The 18311-nt window shown below is 44.0% G+C and overlaps 1 protein-coding gene across 1 annotated transcript in view; it reads left to right on the top strand.

The window, feature by feature from the left end:
• PAPSS1 (3'-phosphoadenosine 5'-phosphosulfate synthase 1) overlaps nt 1-17199 on the top strand; it is an 82677-nt gene extending 65478 nt beyond the window's left edge. The window contains exons 11-12 of the mRNA XM_015417041.1: nt 3646-3875; nt 16781-17199. Coding sequence (XP_015272527.1) covers nt 3646-3875; nt 16781-16931 — 381 coding nt within the window. The 3' untranslated portion in view covers nt 16932-17199. The remainder of the gene's footprint in view (nt 1-3645; nt 3876-16780) is intronic.
• Nucleotides 17200-18311: the final 1112 nt, after the last annotated feature.

Genomic DNA, 18311 nt, shown 5'->3' with positions numbered 1-18311 from the left:
GGGTCATGGCAGATTGCTTAATGAAAACGTTGATTGAGTGTGTAGCAATGGTGCCAAAAGAATATTCTGTACTAGGGATTACAAGGAAAACTTTTGAAAGTATAATTGCCATTATTATAATGTCCTTGTACAGATCTTGCTGCACTCAATTTGCCAGCAAATTTGGAAAACGCAACAGTGGCAACAGGATTGGAAAAGGTCAGTATACATTCCAATCCCAAAGAAGGGCAATGCCAAGGAATGTTCAAACTATCGCACAATTGCACTCATATCACACGCTAGCAAGGTCATGCTCAAGATCCTACAAGCTAGGCTTCAACAGTACGTGGATAGAGAACTACCAGAAGTACAAGCTGGGTTTCGAAGAGGTAGAGGAACGAGAGATCATATTGCCAACATTCGCTGGATTATGGAAAAAGCAAGAGAGTACCAGAAAAATATCTACTTCTGCTTCATTGACTATGCTAAAGCCTTTGACTGTGTGGATCACAACAAACTATGGCAGGTCCTTAAAGAGATGGGAGTACCAGACCACCTCACATGTCTCTTGAGAAACCTGTATAAGGGCCAAGAAGCGACAGTTAGAACCGGATATGGAACAACTGATTGGTTCAGCATAGGAAAAGGAGTACGACAAGGATGTATACTGTCACCTTGCTTATTTAATATATATGCAGAGTACATCATGCAAAATCATCCTGGATGAATCACAAGCGGGAATCAAGATTGCTGGGGAAAAGATCAACAACCTCAGATATGCAGACGATACCACTCTAATGGCAGAAAGTAAAGAGGACCTAAAGAGCCTCTTGCTCAGAGTAAAAGAGGAGAGCGCAAAAGTGGGCTTGAAGCTCAACATCAAAAAAACTAAGATCATGGCATCCGGCCCCATCACTCCTTGGCAAATAGAAGGGGAAGCTGTGGAAGTAGTGACAGACTTCACGTTCCTGGGATCCCAGATCACCGCAGACTGTGACTGCAGCCATGAAATTAAAAGACGCCTGCTCCTTGGGAGGAAAGCGATGGCGAACCTAAACAGCATGATAAAAAGTAGAGACATCACCCTGCCAACAAAAGTCCGCATGGTCAAAGCAATGGTATTCCCAGTAGTCATGTATGGCTGCGAGAGTTGGACTATAAGGAAGGCCGAGCGCCGAAGAATAGATTCTTTTGAACTATGGTGCTGGAGAAGACTCTTGAGAGTCCCTTGGACTGCAAGAAGAACAAATCAGTCAATCCTCAAAGAAATCAACCCTGACTGTTCCCTGGAAGGCCAGATAATGAAACTGAAGCTCAAATACTTTGGCCACCAAATGAGAAGGGAGCACTCACTGGAGAAGACCCTGATGCTGGGAAAGATTGAAGGTCAAAGAAGACGGGGACGGCAAAGGATGAGATGGTTAGACAGTGTCATAGATGCAACGAACATGAAATTGAGCAAACTTCAGAGGACGGCGGAAGACAGGAAGGCCTGGCGTGATTTAGTCCATGAGGTCGCAAAGAGCCAAACTCGACTGTGCGACTGAACAACAAAAAAACAGATCTTGTACACATTTTTACTGTATGCATTTCTTGTCACTCCATCTCAAAAAGGGTTGGGTATGCACATGTTACAGACCTTGATGGTTGCCTTTGACCAAGGAATTTGTAGAGGATAGACCAGCTGAACGGGACATCGCTTGGATGAAAATGTACTATCTGGTCACTGTAAGGGGAAAGTAGAGTTCACACTCAGGATGCTTTGAAAAAGTAGGCCGGTTGGGTCTTAAACATGCTGATTTGGTATGTTGGCATATTAGTACCCAACAAGCTCTGTAAGGACTGTGATGACCTCTATTCTAGCCCAAGTATCAGAGTGGAGGTCTGTAGTAGAGGCCAGTGTAGGACGTACAGTTGAGAAGAAGTATTGCACAGGTTTCTGTGTGTACCTTTTTAGTGTTCTAGAACATTGCTTTTAGCTTTCCTGGTTTAGACTAAATCAAGCAGTGCAGGATGTTTGCCATTTGGATAGACAGTGCTATATGCCAGATGAAGCCACAGCAGTTCTGGGCAGGAAAAAGATGATGTAACCCTAATTGTGGGTATTCAGTACTTAATAAATAGGCCATCTCTTCAAGGTTTGTTGGCTAGTGCTTTTATTTTTGCTTTTTGCTGTCACTTACTGGAATTTCTGTGGTCTTTGACTGCTGCTTGCAAGCCAGTGGAGAGAGGAGAGCTGTTGGTTTTGCATAGGTCTGATCGATATTCTCATTGCAAATTATCTTTAAAACACAAATTCTACATTTTATTTTTTTAAAAATACACTCAGGGGACATGGGATTGAACAAAATCAAGATCTTTTATTTGCTTCTAATTGCTAAGACTTTCCTGCCACCACAGAAGGAAGGAATATTTTCCAAAACCCCTGCCCAGGGAAAGTTGCCTGCTGGATCCCTATCCAAGAGATTTCAGTCTAGTGGTATTTAAGCCAGTGCTCACATTTCTTATCTCCTGCTCCTTTGCCACATTATGCCCATTTTGCTCTGAGTTCCGTTTCCCCCTTTATCATGTTGCTTGACATTTAACCTAAGCAGACTGGAAGCACCACAGGGTTTGTACTGTATGTTCCTTGTATCTTGAAGACCCCATCTTGTCTGGGGGCAATGTCTTCATGTTTACAGGGTGGGTTTATTAACGCAAGCTAAGAGTTTCCATTAAGGCAGGGGTCCTCAACATTGTTCAGTTTATAGGAACTTTTGGGAATTTGAGAACACGTCATGGGCATCACAACAAAATGGCTGCCACACAAGGCTGAATTCAGTCATAATGAAGGGGTTACTGAAGCACTTCCTACTGCTCCAGTGAAGTGGATGAAAGCTGGGAAAGCCTTTGGGAAAGAAGCAGTGGGCTTCATGGTTTCCATGGGTACCATATTGGGGACCATGGTTCTGAATGCTACTGAAATCCTTCATACTCCTGGCAAGAACTACCTGAATGTTAAGTGGCACCCTGTTGTTTTGGTGAGTGTGCTCTTCCAATTGCCATGCAGAATTATCTTTGTGCAACTGCAGGCTCAAGCCACATGTGTCTGGGTCATGGGTCTGTTTTTGTTTGAGTTACTCCTCTCCCGTTCCTGGAGGAATTGTATAGTTCTCGATGCTTGGAAAAAGCAAAGAACATTCTGCAGGATTTGTCACACCCTGAATACTCCCTGTTTGAACTGCTGCCTTCGGGTAGAAGATATAGGACAATTAAAACAAGGACAAACAGATTAAAAAATAGTTTTTATTCGAGAGCTATTATTGCTTTAAATGATGTATGAAATTGGAATTTGGGTGACATTGGTGGTTTAAGTTGCAATGTGAACCTTAAGGGAGTTATGGGATGGTTGTGAATGGTTGTGTGAGTGTATGAGTATGGCTGTAGGTCACCGAATGATTGCACCTTTAATTTCGTTGTACTATGTACAATGACAATAAAGTATATTATTATTATTATTATTTACTGAACTACTATACACATACTGGTAAACAAGATGATGACCACAGTAGCTCTGCTTCTGATGGTTATATGACCCTGAGTTGTAGAAAACAATGGGATTTTGCCTTTTTCCCTGACTGTGCCTTTCTCTCTTCTGCTAACATTGCTTCTCAAATCTTATTCTAGGTTCAGTGGCATTGTAGGTCACGAATGGTAGCTGGAGCAAACTTCTACATTGTGGGCCGAGATCCTGCCGGCATGCCGCATCCCGAGACTGGAAAAGATCTCTATGATCCAACCCATGGTGCCAAAGTGCTGACTATGGCGCCAGGCCTGATAACGTTGGAAATTGTACCCTTTAGAGTGGCAGCTTATAACAAGAAAAAGAAATGCATGGATTACTATGACTCGGAACAGTAAGTTATTTTTCGGTTTTAGAAAGTGATGAACGTCTGACATAATTTTTTGGGTATGGGATTTGAATTTCTACGCCAGTATGTCTCTGCACTTATTACTTCACTTTCAAGTATGTTCCTACTTCTCAGGGCCCATGGTAAATTCTAATCTGGAAACCTGCAGTGCCTGATTTACCATTTAGTAGAGGGTTTTTTTTAAGTGTGTCTTTGCATCTTAAATTAAAAATCCCAAACTCAGCTTGGATCTCTACTGCTCTGAGTTGTTTTGCCAACTTGGGTGGCCTTGGAATGGCACCAAAGAGTGTTCCTGCATCTCTAATACAAAATTATTACTGCACTGCTTGCCATGTTAATGTAGATCATTTTGCTGTTTTTGTTTTCAGCTCGTTTATATGAAGATTTAGTTTGACAGGCTACATTTGATACCATCATGTGGTCTGACAAGTTTCTGAATACATAGTGTGCTTTGATTACAGAGATTTTTCCATCTGTAACAAATACATACCTTTCTGTAGGCCTTCCATAAAAATATCCTACCTTATAACCTGGTATAACTGATCTTCTCGTCTAGAGTGCTGAATGAGAATTTAATGTTTCTGTATCAGGAGCTGTGGTGGCTCAAGTGGTATGGACAGTTGGCCATTCATATGAGTGGTCTTATACGCTTACTTTTTATGTAGGTTGTGGAGGAAGGTTAGTTTGACTAGAGTGCTGAATGAGAATTTAATGCTTCTGTATCAGGTTTGTAAGTGGAGCACAGCTTTCATGTATCTTGGGAGTGGAGATGTTGTTTGTTTGACCCGCCCAAAGTCTATAATAATACAACACAGTTTCAAAATCTGCAGAATGGACAGTTGGCCATTCATATGAGTGGTCTTATACGCTTACTTTTTATGTAGGTTGTGGAGGAAGGTTAGTTTGACTAGCCATTCAAAGCTGCTAGACTAGGTCTCCTGGAACACCAAATCACATTGCATGATTTGACAGTGTGATGGATTGAGAGGCAGGGGGGGCAAGAGAGGTTGTAGCAGTTATGGTGATGGAAAGGAACCCTGGTGTCTCTGTGGCTGGGGAGAGGGGAAGAAGGTGCTCTTTGCAGCTGTGTAGAAAGCATCCTTTCCTAACTGAGAGGGAAACACTCTAATCCTTTGATGTGTTAACACCTCTTGTTTGGAAGGGCCAGGTCTGGTGGGCTTCAGCCCAAGACCCAGCAGCCCAGATGGATTGAAGGCCCTGGAGCACATGTAGGATGGGGTCTGAAAAGGGGAGCTGTTCCTTTCTCTGAGAGTCTGTTGTTGAGTATGCTTTAGTGGTCTGTGTTTGGAGCACACTTTGATGTGTGTTTGCCATGAAGGATGACAGAGGGGAATAATGCTAAAGAGGGTTGCAGGTGCACCAGGTACAGGGGCATCCTGCAGCTAACAAAGACCAGATATGCCATGGATTGCTAGTGTACAGTTAGTAATTTTCCTTTAGTTTATTTTACTTAGTGCACATATACCTGTTTCTTGTAGTCTGCACAAGGCCTTACCCAACTGCCTCCCTGGCATGTTACAGTGATACACCTGTGTGGAATTGGTCTCGAGCAACCCATGAGGTGTTACTTGAGGTGGTAGTTGTGACAGTGAAATAGGGAGTCTTGCCCCACAATGTGATGGAGATCATAATAGACACAATTTAGAGAATTGATTTTCATAATCTTGCTTTGCTAAATATTTTTTGATCCAATCAGAAGATTGTTCTTTAGAGTGATGTCCATAATTCAGGCCACTGCATGATTTCAGTTGCGTGCTTAGTTTGAAGGTTATGCTGTCAACATTAAAAGCTTTTTCCTGCCTAGTCAATCACCTTGGAAACATGCGAGAGATGGGGGGGGGGGAGATAACTGGAGCCTATTGATGGCCTGGGATTTCTACTCCATCTCTGATTCAGAAGTAAGCTGAGCCTCTAAGGCCTTTCTAAAAAATGTCAAGCAGCTGAGGTAGTCTCTGATAGGTGGGTGAAGTTCTGAAACCCCTACTGAAAATACCATTCTGAAGCAATTATGCTTGAAGAAGGAAGGTCTTATGACATTTAGGAAAGCCAGATAACAAGGACAGGAAGTACCAAGGGGCTTAGTTTGGGAAAATAAGCCTAAAATGTGGGGACAGTGTTATAAACAGAAGGCTGTGGTAAAAGAGGGGGGAAAGATTCAGGTTCGAAAGCTGCTTGCTGAGTTGAACAGAGTGCTGCTGTTAAAGAGTCCAAACTCCTGCTGGGGCCAGAGGAATGGCTCTCTGCTAACTCAGGGATGCCAGCCTCCAGGTGGGACCTGGGGATCCCCGGGAATTACAGCTGGTAAAAGAGGGGGAAAAGATTCAGGTTCGAGCTGCTGTTAAAGAGTGCTGCTGTTAAAGAGTGCTGCTGTTAAAGAGTCTAAACTCCTGCTGGGGCCAGAGGAATGGCTCTCTGCTAACTCAGGGATGCCAGCCTCCAGGTGGGACCTGGGGATCCCCGGGAATTACAGCTCATCCCCAGACTGCAGCGATGATCAGTTCCCCTGGAAGGAAATGGATGCTTTGGGCTCTTTGGCATTGCACCCCACTGTGGTTCCTGTCCTCTCCAGACTGCATTCCCAGATCTCCAAGACTTTCCCAACCTGGATCTGGCAACCCTAGGCTTTCCATCCCCCACCGATGGCCAGGGGGGACCCAACAACCCCACTCTGGTTTGTAACTGTACGAGTCTCTCTAGCTTGATTTGTCAGCTCAGCAGTGTGGTATTATTATTTTGCTTGCACTCTGGAATTTGTCGCTGAGACAGCGGTGGGAAAGCAGGCAATTCTTAATTATTCTGTAGAGACGTGCTTACTGTTGCTGGAGTGGAAGGAAGATGGTTGGCTGCACGTGAAAGCAGAACTCCCATTTGGTGTGGCGTCTGCTGCATGCAGCACAGATGTTGGGTGAAACATTCTCAGGCAAAAAAGGTGCCCAGGGAACTGCACTTTAAATCCTCCCTTCAAAGGGACGGCACACCGGCCCATCTGAGTGTCACCCAGCTTGGCGCTTCATGAGGATATGAGGTTTTAATTGGTCTGTCCTTTTCCCCCACTTAGTCAAAAGTCAGGACAGCACAGATTTGTAGGCTTTTATTATTCCATTTCTCTCTACAGAAAGCAGGTTATGCCTATGTTTCTACAGAAAATTTGAAGTCATGGCAACCTCTGGCGACTCCTACTGGGGCATGGAGGGCATTAAAAGAAATGACTTGATAGCCTGATGCTGCCTCCTGACCCTGGTATTCTCTGGAGCTCTCCCATCCAAATACTTTCCCCCTACCCCCTTCACTGCATTGATCTGTCCATGCGCTTAAGAGGCATCCCTCCTTGCGCTCTGCTTTTCCCACGGGGGCAGTACTCCGTTTTATCAAAATAGTCCATTTAGTTCGAACTCACGTTCATTGTTGGTCATATCTCAGACCTCACTTTCTTATTCATTGTTCCACTCGATCTCCTGCGCTTGTCCTGGTTGAGTTAGCTTGTACCTGAAGGTCACTCAGCGGTAGGACCATCAGGGCGGAGGGAAGCCTCTATTCTCGGGCGTCAAGCCATCGAAGAGGCTAACCCTCAGACGTCTTCTGGCCTGGAACCCATCGCAAGGGCTCCGTGGGGATGCCACTTGAGGCAGCATCCCTCCGTGGCGCTGGTGTGCTAATCGCCTCCCCGCAAGCTGGGGAGAGCGACCGCCATCGCCAATCCGCAAACCGGAAGTCGGTCATGTGCTTTGGTTGTAGAAGATCCTAGTTCAGTCTCTAGCAATGCTGGGGATTAGGAAAACCTTTCAATATCTGTGGCCTTGGGAGCCACTGTATGTCAGAGGAGATGATACTGAGATCAATGAATCAACTATCAGACTCAGTCCTATGCATGTGGCAACTGTGTAGTGGGAGACACAGAAGCGGAGAGCCTTGCCCCCACCTATTTGCCCCATGTGAGCACAGTGCTTGTGAATATACAGACGGTATGCTTTGTAGGCTCCATCCTTTTGATCAGAAATGGTTTTTGTAGGGGTGGAGCACTGTGAGGACCATATAGGGTGCATATGCATAGGGGCATGGGGCCACCATCTTTGCTCACGCTCCTCCTGTTTTCACATTGGCTCTTTACACCCTTTTTCATGTATTCCAGGATCATATATGGCCACTTCATCATATGTCTAATTCTCAACTTGGCTTTGGCATAAATATACAAAAAATCCACACAATGGGGCCATGTGTAGGAAGGGGAGATATTTCTACAAGCCTGGGGGAACAGAAGTGAAATGTGTACCTGCACACGCATCACAACTTGCAAGATCATGGTCATGAATCCCACAGAACCAGACATTTTTTTAAAGGTTCAGAAATAGCTGAGGAAGGAGCAAAGAGTAGCTGCAGGGCAGGGTGTGGAGGGAGTGGGAAGGTTGGGGTGAGCCAGGGGGTAGGGAAGTGTGGGCTGATGGAAAGGATTGGATTTTTCCTGTCCTGAGAGTCCTCAGTGGATCCACCTTTTATATTTTTATGAATAGCATTGTATTTTTATGAATAACGCTGATAAAATATGTCTTCTGTCCCAGGCCTGGGATGCCAGCATCTTTCTAGATTTTGTATGTGAATTATTGTTTTTCCTTTTTCCCTTTTCTTTTTTTTTGCAAAAAGTATTCTACCCTAATATTCCAGACAATTGAACTTTTAAAAAAATACAGTGTGATGGGTAAAGAAGTCTTGAAATGTTAATTGTAATGAAAATCTGCCAGCAAATGCATGAAGCTTGGCCACTCATCCACAGTGGTTACGATGAAAGACCATCTGTTTCATTTGGCCTTTTAAAAAGAAGGGGGAAAGTACCATGTATCTAGCCATGTGGGGGTGTGCAGTGCTGCAAGGCAGGACTTGGCACATTGTATTGCCATATTGTTTTGGAATTGTACACATTCATAAGTCTTTATTGGAAGGCTACTGTAACACTTAGCCAAAGGGTGCTTTCTGAGACTGAACATTGTTAAGAAAGGAAATATGTCTTGTAAAAGGCTAGAAAAGGCTTTGTGAAAGCTAATAATTTTGCAGCTTGACAGAATCTGATGTATTTTCATACCACCCAATGTCTGTCTAGTACTAGCAACTACTTTTCTGTCGTATGTTGATCTGAAGTATAGACAATTGTTGTCTTGTCGGTACCAGAGAATAAAGCTGGTTAACATACACATGCTCTTTATGTGTTGGCTACAATGAGAAGTAATGACTTGCATGTGTGAGTCAGCAATCACTGATTATGTAACAAGGTCAGAACTTTCATATCACCTGAAACACAGTACAGTTTGATGGAAGCATTTTGCATGTTCAGCTGTGAGATATCTAGTGGTGGACTCATGTGTCATCTGCAAGAAATTGCTTTTTATTGAATCCAGTCCAGTTAGAATTCGGGATTCTTGAGTTCCATGTAACTCTTCCATTAAGTAGGATGAAAAACTATGTTCTCAGGAGAAAGAGGCCAAGTCAGTTACAAATACAAATATTTTAGTGGATCAGTGGTGTAATCACAAGAATGCTTAGCACACAATACCATTGACCAGCATAAGGTTATAAATTGTTGAAATCACCTTAGAATCAAGTTCAGTCAATCGATTTGATTGATTTGTAATTCAAAAAAGGTAGGGTTCCACTTTCATTTTTTTAAACTCTGCCTTTCAAGGATACTGTCAATTGGCCAACTATCGGCCGGTGTCCAATTTGCCCTATTTGGGCAAACTTATTGAGAGGGCAGTGGCGATACAGCTACAGAGTTTTCTGGAGGATGCTTCAGTCTTAGACCCCTTCCAGTCCGGCTTTCACCCGGGTCATGGGACGGAGACGGCACTGGTCGCCCTGACTGACGACCTCCGAAGGCATCTGGATCGAGGTGGTGTGGCGGCACTGTTGTTGCTCGATCTGTCGGCCGCATTTGATACGGTCGACCACCAGTTGCTGGCCCACCGCCTCGCTGACGCGGGGATTCAGGGGCTGATCCTTCAATGGTTTGCCTCTTTTCTCCAAGGTCAGGGACAAAGGGTGGCGATAGAGGAGCAGTGGTCCCAGAGGCACCCTCTTGATTGTGGGGTGCCTCAGGGGGCAGTGCTGTCCCCGATGTTGTTTAACATCTACATGCGCCCCCTTGCCCAGATTGCCCGGAGGTATGGGCTTGGGTGTCATCAATATGCGAATGACACTCAGCTCTATTTGATGCTGGGTGGCTGGTCGAACTCCGACCCAGATGAACTTCAACGGGCATTGCAAGCCATGGCTGGTTGGCTCAGATTGAGTCGACTGAAACTAAACCCGGCGAAGACGGAGGTCCTGGGCCTAGGTCGGGGCGGTTCAGGGTTGGGACTCCCTCTCCCGACCTTCGATGGGGCGCCTTTGGTGCCGGAGGTTAGGAGTTTGGGAGTGCTCCTGGACTCCTTGTTAATGATGGAGGCCTAGGTAGCAGCCACTGCCAAGTCGGCCTTTTATCATCTTCAGCTGGCACGGCAGTTGGTTCCATTCCTTGACCGTGATGACCTGGCTACAGTGATCCATGTGACAGTCACCTCGAGGCTGGACTACTGTAACGCTCTCTACTTGGGGCTGCGTTTGTTGCAAATCTGGAAGCTGCAGCTAGTGCAGAATGCAGCAGCCAGGCTGTTGATGGGTCTCCCTAGGTGGGACCACATCTGGCCTGTGCTGAACGCGCTGCATTGGCTGCCAATAGCGTACTGGATACAAAGTGCTGGTTCTTACCTTTAAAGACCTTTATGGTCAGGGTCCGGCATACCTAAGGGACCGCCTTTCCCCATATGTTCCCCCAAGGGCACTACGGTCAGGGGCCAACATCTTTTGGCTACCCCAGGCCTCAAGGACGTCAAATTCGCCGAGACTAGGGCCAGGGCCTTTTCGGTGGCGGCTCCTACCTGGTGGAATGAGCTCACAGAGGAGATCTGGGCCCTGTGGGATCTTGCGCAGTTCCGCAGGGCCTGTAAGACGGAGCTCTTCCGCCAGGCTTTCGAGTAGGAGCCGCCGCCACTACTGTTCCACCAATGCACCGCCGCCAAAATTGGTGGAGATACCATCAGGGTGCAAGCGGGCCCTGGGAAGAAGACTGGTTATCTGCCTTTTTGGAACTTACGTCGTCGGTCCGGATCCACCCTACCGGAACCCATCTTGGAACTGGGAACATCAGAGCACCAGCACTTTGTTGTATTATTGTTATGTTTTTATTCTGTTTTTAATTGTTTTAAATATGGCTTTTGCCCCAATTGTTAGCTGCCCTGAGCCTTAGGGGAGGGCGGGATATAAATCGAATTATAAATAAATAAATATTTTAAGGACTTCATCGTAAGCCAACAATTTATAACAAACATGTTTTAACCCCCCTCCCCCCAAACCCAACGAGCCAAACTTCAGGAGAAAAAACAGCTGAAAGTAAAAAAGCAACACCAAGAGAAACTGCTGTACTTAAAGCCAAGATCAAAACCCAGAGCATCCTCTAGTTAGCCCGTGGGTCACCATCATCAAGCCTCTTCAAATGCCCACTGAGAAAGAATAATCTCTACATAGGTCCAGAAACTCAATGGAATAGGACAAGTGGCATGTTCTGGTCATGATGGTACAGTTTCCCCTCATCTTATAATGTAGCTTTCATTTGACATTTTGATATCTGAGCTGCCTTTTTAATAACCTGTCCTGAATAAAGCTGAAAACAAGGGTTGGCCAGTATTTTTATTTCTGTTGTGAAGTAACAGCAGGTCAGATCCTACCACTTTGTCCATGTGCATGAGGGAAGTGGCTTTCCCAATTCCAGTCCACATTGCATCTGTTCTGCTGGGCTTTTTGTCCATATGGGTCCCACAATACCTGGCATTGCCTTTTCAGGTACACAAAAAGACTCCCTGCCCCCTTTTGCCCCCAGAAAGCTGGTAGGATCCAACATCAGAGATACCCACCATAGCAAGCTGTCCTAACTAACACCAGCTTGTTCATGACTTGTGGATTTGCATTATGACTATCTGTATCCAGTTGTAGCTTGGCATATCTGAAGGTAGTTTGTGCTATAAAACAGGATACTGATGCATCTACTGATTCTCCTGTGATTCAGATTTAGTGCTAATGGGAACTACTGAACACTATGCAATTGTCCTTTCATAGTATAAAGAAACATTTGAGAAAAGTAGTAGTTTGGCAGTAGTTTGTGCTGCTTGATTAATTTCTGGTGTGTGTATGTTTCAAAGAGTGCTGTTTAATCCTAGTTCTGTGGATGGACAATGTCCTTCTGTCATTCACTTAGCATGGTTTCTGCTAAAAATTAAAGTACATAAATCACAGAGTAAATGGAAAGCAAACTCTCGTATTACTACAAATTATTAGATTGCGTTTTGGCTGTTTCTGAACAGATATAGTAATTTTTATTCTTCCCAGGGCCCTTTTGGAGAATTGTGAGTTTTAATTGACTGAAACGGGCAACGTGTGATTCTGTCATACAGCAGATTAATAATTCATACATAAGCTGTTTTTCTACACTCATTGAATAAAACAGCCTTTATTCAGATTGGTGTAATTTTATTAAAAATAACAAAGTGAGTAATGTTTCTGCTTAAGCTGCTTTTCTACACTCATTGATTAAAAGCTTTTATTCAGATTGGTGTAATTTTATTAAAAATAACATAGTGAGTAATGTTTCTATTTAAGTTGTGGTGCTCGTGGTGTCAAAAAGAAATGCATCTGTTGTTGTTTTTCCAGACAGGCTTTTTAATACTGACACAGTTGTAAGAGTTGCTAATATAATTCACCTATAACACCTTGCCAGCCGTGACCTGGATGGCTCTAGCCCAGCCTTGTCAGATCTTGGAGGCTAAGCAGGGTCAGTCCTGGTAAGTTGTTGGATGGGAGACCAGCCAAGGTTGCGACACCGAGGCAGGCAATGACAAACCACCTCTTAACATCTCTTGACTTGAAAACCCCAAAGGGCCACCATAGGTCGGCTGTGACTTGATGGCGCTTCCCACCACCACCATAACAACCTGCCATTGTACAGAACAATGTTAGACATGACAGCCCTGCCCAAGAGCTTACAGTCTTAGTAGGTAATACTAAATAAAAGCAGTGGGGAGGAGACTGAATGTAAAATCGACTATACGCTAGCTGAGACAAATGCATTTTATGATGTCTGATAACAGTTGGAAGGAATTGAATGGACTGGGTGTCAATAGACAGCAGGAGCAGAATACCCCCCTAACTTTCTAGGAAAGTTCCCAGATTACCCTCTCCTGGAGGAGCACTGAAGGCCAGGAACAAGCTGAACCAAGTGGCCCCTGTGCTGTTGTCTGTGTGGCAGGAGCTGCTTGGCTCAGCCCAACAAGGACAACAAGTATAAGCTTGACCATCACTGTCATTGTTGCCACAGTCTACGTCTGATCTGAGTGGCCCCTGAAGAGCTCTCAGCACCATAAGAGCCACTCGGCTTAGCTTGTTACTGGCCTTCAGAGGCCCTCTAGGACAGAGGGTGTTTTGGGCGCTTTCCCCATAAGCTAAGGGGCCAGTCCACCCTTGATATAACTAGGTTGTAAAGAGAATGAGATGGAAATCTACAAAAAAGGACCTCAGGAACAGAGAGAGAGAGAGAATGAAGGAGAAAAAAGGAAAAATGAAGATATGATGGAACCTCGGGAATGGATGCATCTAAAATAAATCTTGGGACTCAACATAGAAGGGTTGAGGTAACCAATAAAGAAAAAGCAATAAAGAAGTGACATGGTTAAATTTATGGCTGAAAAAAATAAAACAAGCAGAGAAATGAAAGAATGTAATGCTCTGTACATGGGGCTGCCCTTGGTGCAAATCCGGAAGTTGCAGCTGGTGCAAAATGCTGCGGCCAGACTGTTGATGGGACTCCCAATCCGGGAGCACATCCAGCCTGTGCTAAAGGCATTCCACTGGCTGCCGACAGCATACCGAATTTGTTTCAAGGTGCTGGTTCTTACCTTTAAAGCCCTTTATAGTCAGGGGCCTACATACCTGAGGGACCACCTTTCCCCACGTATTCCCCAGAGAGCACTGCGTTCAGGGGCTCAGAACCGTTTGGTCCTCCTGAGTCTTAAGGAGGCCAGGCTGTTGAAAACCAGGGCTAGGGCTTTCTCGGTGGTGGCTCCATCCTGGTGGAATGAGCTCCCAGAGGAAATCAGGGCCCTGCAGAACCTTTCACAGTCTTGCATGGCCTGTAAAACGGAGCTCTTCCGCCAGGCTTTTGGAGCTGCCACCACCAACAACTAGGATAGGAAGCCTGTTGCCTTCGGAAATCGTAATAACCGCCCGTGCCAGCCCACCTGCAAGATATTCGAGGAAGATCTACAAGCCGGATATGGGAAGAGAGCTGATATGGTAGCCATCGCTGTTTTAATACCAACAATACTAGCACCTATGCTATTGTTAATTGGTTTTAGCACTGTTTTAAATGTTTTAATCGTTTATTGTAACCATGTGCCGATTTTATGTAAGCCGCCCTGAGCTGGCTTCAGCTGGGAGGGCAGGGTAGAAGTGTGAAGAATAAATAAAAAAAAATAAAAGAAGAGGCTAAGATAAGATTAAGACAAGCCAACATGCAAAAAAACCCAAAAACGTGGGGGAATAATCCAAATTAGAATTGCGTGTAAGGCAATTATACTTGGCAGTGAAATGATGTACCCAAGTGGAAGAACTGGGTTTTGTACCCTGCTTTTCTCTACCCTTCCTCTCCCACAACAGACTCCCTGTAAGGTAGGTAGGGCTGAGAGAGTTCTGAGAGAACTGTGACTGGCCCAAGGTCACCCAGCTAGCTTCATGTGGAGGAGGAGTGGGGAATCAAACCCAGTTCTCCAGATTAGAGAATGCCGCTCTTAACCACTATACCACGCTGGCTCTCTAAATGGGGTGCAGGGTACCACTGCTAACCTATTGCACATAATATGCAAAGAGTAAAGTTATTTATTTACTAAGAGCATAACAATAATGCAAAAGAAGAAAAGATGCCTTGCCTACATTTGTCTTCCATTTCCCCCCTTCTCCCCTGAGTTGTATCCAACTGAGGTCAGCCTTTGGCTTACGGTTCAAACAAACCAGCAGGCAATGAGTAACAAATAAATGTTATGAATTCATTAAACTAAGTGAAAATGCTGTATTTAATAAAACAATAAATCTCTTGTCTCTTCAGAGTTTTTAGTAATTCTTGTCTTTGTGTTGCTGTACTCTTAACACCTTTTTGAAAAAAGTACCATGCTTAATGTTTAATCAAATTCAAGCTAGGTACATTGTTCTACCTCATGGTTACCTTTCAGTAAAGGTAAAGGTTCCCTTGCTTGAAAGCCAGTCGAGTCCGACTCTAGGGTTGTGGTGCTCATCTCCGTTTCAAAGCCAAAGGGCCAGCGCTGTCCGAAGACATTTCCGTGGTCATGTGGCCGGCATGACTAAACACCAAGGTGCACGGAACACTGTTACCTTCCCACCGAAGTGGTACCTATTTATCTACTTGCAATTTCTTGCTTTCGAACTGCTAGGTTGGCAGGAGCTGGGGGGAGCTCACTCCGTCATGTGGCAACCCGGGTGTTGAACTGCTGAACTACTGACCTTCCACAGCCTGCAGTTCAGCGTCTTAACCACTTGAGCCACCGCAGCTCCTACCTTTCAGTAGGTGGTTGGATTTCTGGTTGTGTCCCTTCTGTCTCACCACTTGGGTGCTTTCATAAGTGCTTGAAGAAATTTTCCTTGCTGGAGAAAATCTACCCTTAATATGTGCAAGACTAAGAGCCAGACTAAACGTGGCACCCATAGGCTTATCCCGCGGCTGCCGATGCTCTTTTCAAAGCAGCTGTAGTTAAATACGGCTGATCCTAAAACACATACTTGGGAGACTCCACCGCTTAGATTGCTTGCCAGCCTTTTAAAATGAACACATTGTTTAAAAATATTTTCTTGCATGCACGCAGCTTACCTTCAGTCACATAGTAAAGATCCTAGTGTTGTGGTGGTAGCTGCTGCTGGAGATTTTTTAAAAACCTGCACAGCTAGCCAGTCAAAAGTCCTGCTGGCACTACCCACTTGGTAGGCATCATGTTGCCTGTGGACACAATGCTGACCTGCTCACATGAGCCACCTTTCCTATTCTTTTCTGAATACATTTTTTTTAAAAAAACACACCTCTGTATGTGAGGAAGCGTGCTTGCACACGAAAGCTTATACCTTGAATAAAATTTTGCTGGTCTTAAAGGTGCCACTGGACTCAAACATTGTTCTACAGCTTCAGACCAACACAGCTACCCACCTGAAATTGTAATATCAAAGTTTCTGAAAGTCTAAATGTAAAACGTATGTTACCGTCAACCTATGTACATGTCTGATATTCTTAATTCTAATACATTGATGAGGCAGAACTTCTCTTTACAGAAAGCATGCTGATTCTTTCTTAGCGAGGGTTGTTCTGTAATAATTCTACTTTTTAATAAAGCTTTCAAACAATTTTCCTGAAGCAGACTTTGGGATTATTGGCCTGTTAGTTCCTTGGACGCAACATATAACTGTGGCAGGTAAGGGGAAAAAATTCTGTCCAAGACCCTGAAGAACCACTGCCAGTCTGCATACCAAGTACTTAACTTGATGGACCAAAGGTCTGATCCAGTATAAGGCACCTTCATGTATGTTCAGTAGAGGTGGTGATGGTTGATACCATATTTCACTGTGTGTAGTTGGAAAAGTGCTTTCTCACTACATGGGAGATGGGGGTGATCCCCTTGTCTAAATATCTGCGTTCTGACTTGTGACTCACTTCAGGAGCACTTCTAGGACAAAGACATGAATGGAGTTGATTGTTAAATCCTCTTCCTAATATAGTCTTTCTTTTTTCTTTTCAGCCATGAAGATTTTGAATTTATTTCGGGAACCCGCATGCGCAAACTGGCTAGAGAAGGGCAAAATCCTCCAGAAGGTTTCATGGCTCCTAAAGCATGGACTGTACTGACAGAGTATTACAAATCCTTGGAAAAAGCTTTGGCTGCTTATTAATTGCAGATCAACCTTTGACAGTTGATTTATTAGCAAGGGGGACCACACAGACACCGTTTGCACTGCTTTGTAGTGTCGGTCAGGAAGCTCTTTCCTAGAAACAAATCTTTTCTCTTTAACCTCATTTTTTGCTTGTCTTATGGATTCTATTACATATTGGCACCTAATAAATTGCTGGTTTTAATATCTTCTCTTTTTATTACAGTTAATACTCTTGCAGTAAGATTTTAAAATCCTGTCTTCTTTATATTTTTAGACCCCTCCCTGCTGCAGCTTTCTTTTACTCCTTTCACATTATTGAATGTAGTTTTACATTTTTGCTTTTTATAGTTTACAGGATGAATATAGCACTTGAATTTTAAAAAAATTAGAGGTGCTAAATTCAGTCAAAAGATTTTTAAAAAAAGATAATGAAATCAGACTTTTTTTGTCAGTGGTCTTTTGAAAATCTTGCATAGAATCTCAGAATGGACTTCACTGTATTGCAAATTAAACTTTCTGTATTGAATCAGTGTTGTGCTTACATACCTTCTTTGCAATCAAGTGTGACAAGAGCTGTGGAAAATAGTATTTGTCTTAACATGACACATAATCTCCCCCCCCAAGTTTCAACAAAGTTCTTCGGAAAAGTTTGAGAAGACCAAGTGGAAGCAAGTGTCCTACTAGCTATTGCTTATCACTCCTCCTCCCAGAATATAACCTTGTAAATTGCTGGACAAGTGTCAGAGAAGGCTAGTGTAAAACATTGCAGCAACATCCGTATCTCATCATTTATCTCTTTCTTTATCTTATTTATAGCCTGTCTTTCTTAGTAAGACTCAAGGTGGATTACCAAGTACAGAAAAAGGTAACATACAGTATAAGACATCCAATGAACAATAAATAAAAAATTAAATGACAATATGAATAGCAAACTGCCCAGGCTGGCATAGTGCAAGAAATGCAGAATGTGGGATTGCAAAGGTACAACACAATGCAGTACCCCTTCTCTACTCTCAAATGGAAGTACCCTTCTGGACCACTCTGTCCCTCTGCAGTCTGAATTCCATTGTAAGAATGCCTTCCTGAACAGTTCTGTTTTGCATATTCTATGGAGTGATTCATTGTACCGTGGGAACCTTCCTGACCTCCGGCAGGCCATTCCACAAGGTGGGAGCCATCACGGAGAATGCATGTGAGCAGGCAGTTGCCAATATTACCAATTTGCAGAGAGGAACCATCAGAAGGTTTGGCCTATCAAGTGTTCATTGCTGCTGGGAGATATATAAAATGGAGTTCCAGCATCTTCCAGTTGCTAAAAGGTATCTGGGACTTGTTTTTCCATATCACAATTGTTTTCATTTTCTGAGGTAGGATAGTTTAGTTTGGAAACATTCCCTT

This window comes from Gekko japonicus, unplaced genomic scaffold (assembly GCF_001447785.1).
Source record: "Gekko japonicus isolate JY-2015 unplaced genomic scaffold, Gekko_japonicus_V1.1 scaffold628, whole genome shotgun sequence".
In the NCBI taxonomy this organism is placed as follows: Eukaryota; Metazoa; Chordata; class Lepidosauria; order Squamata; family Gekkonidae; genus Gekko; species Gekko japonicus.
The sequence above is the reverse complement of the archived record's forward strand: the minus strand, read 5'-3'. Positions and strand labels throughout refer to the sequence as shown.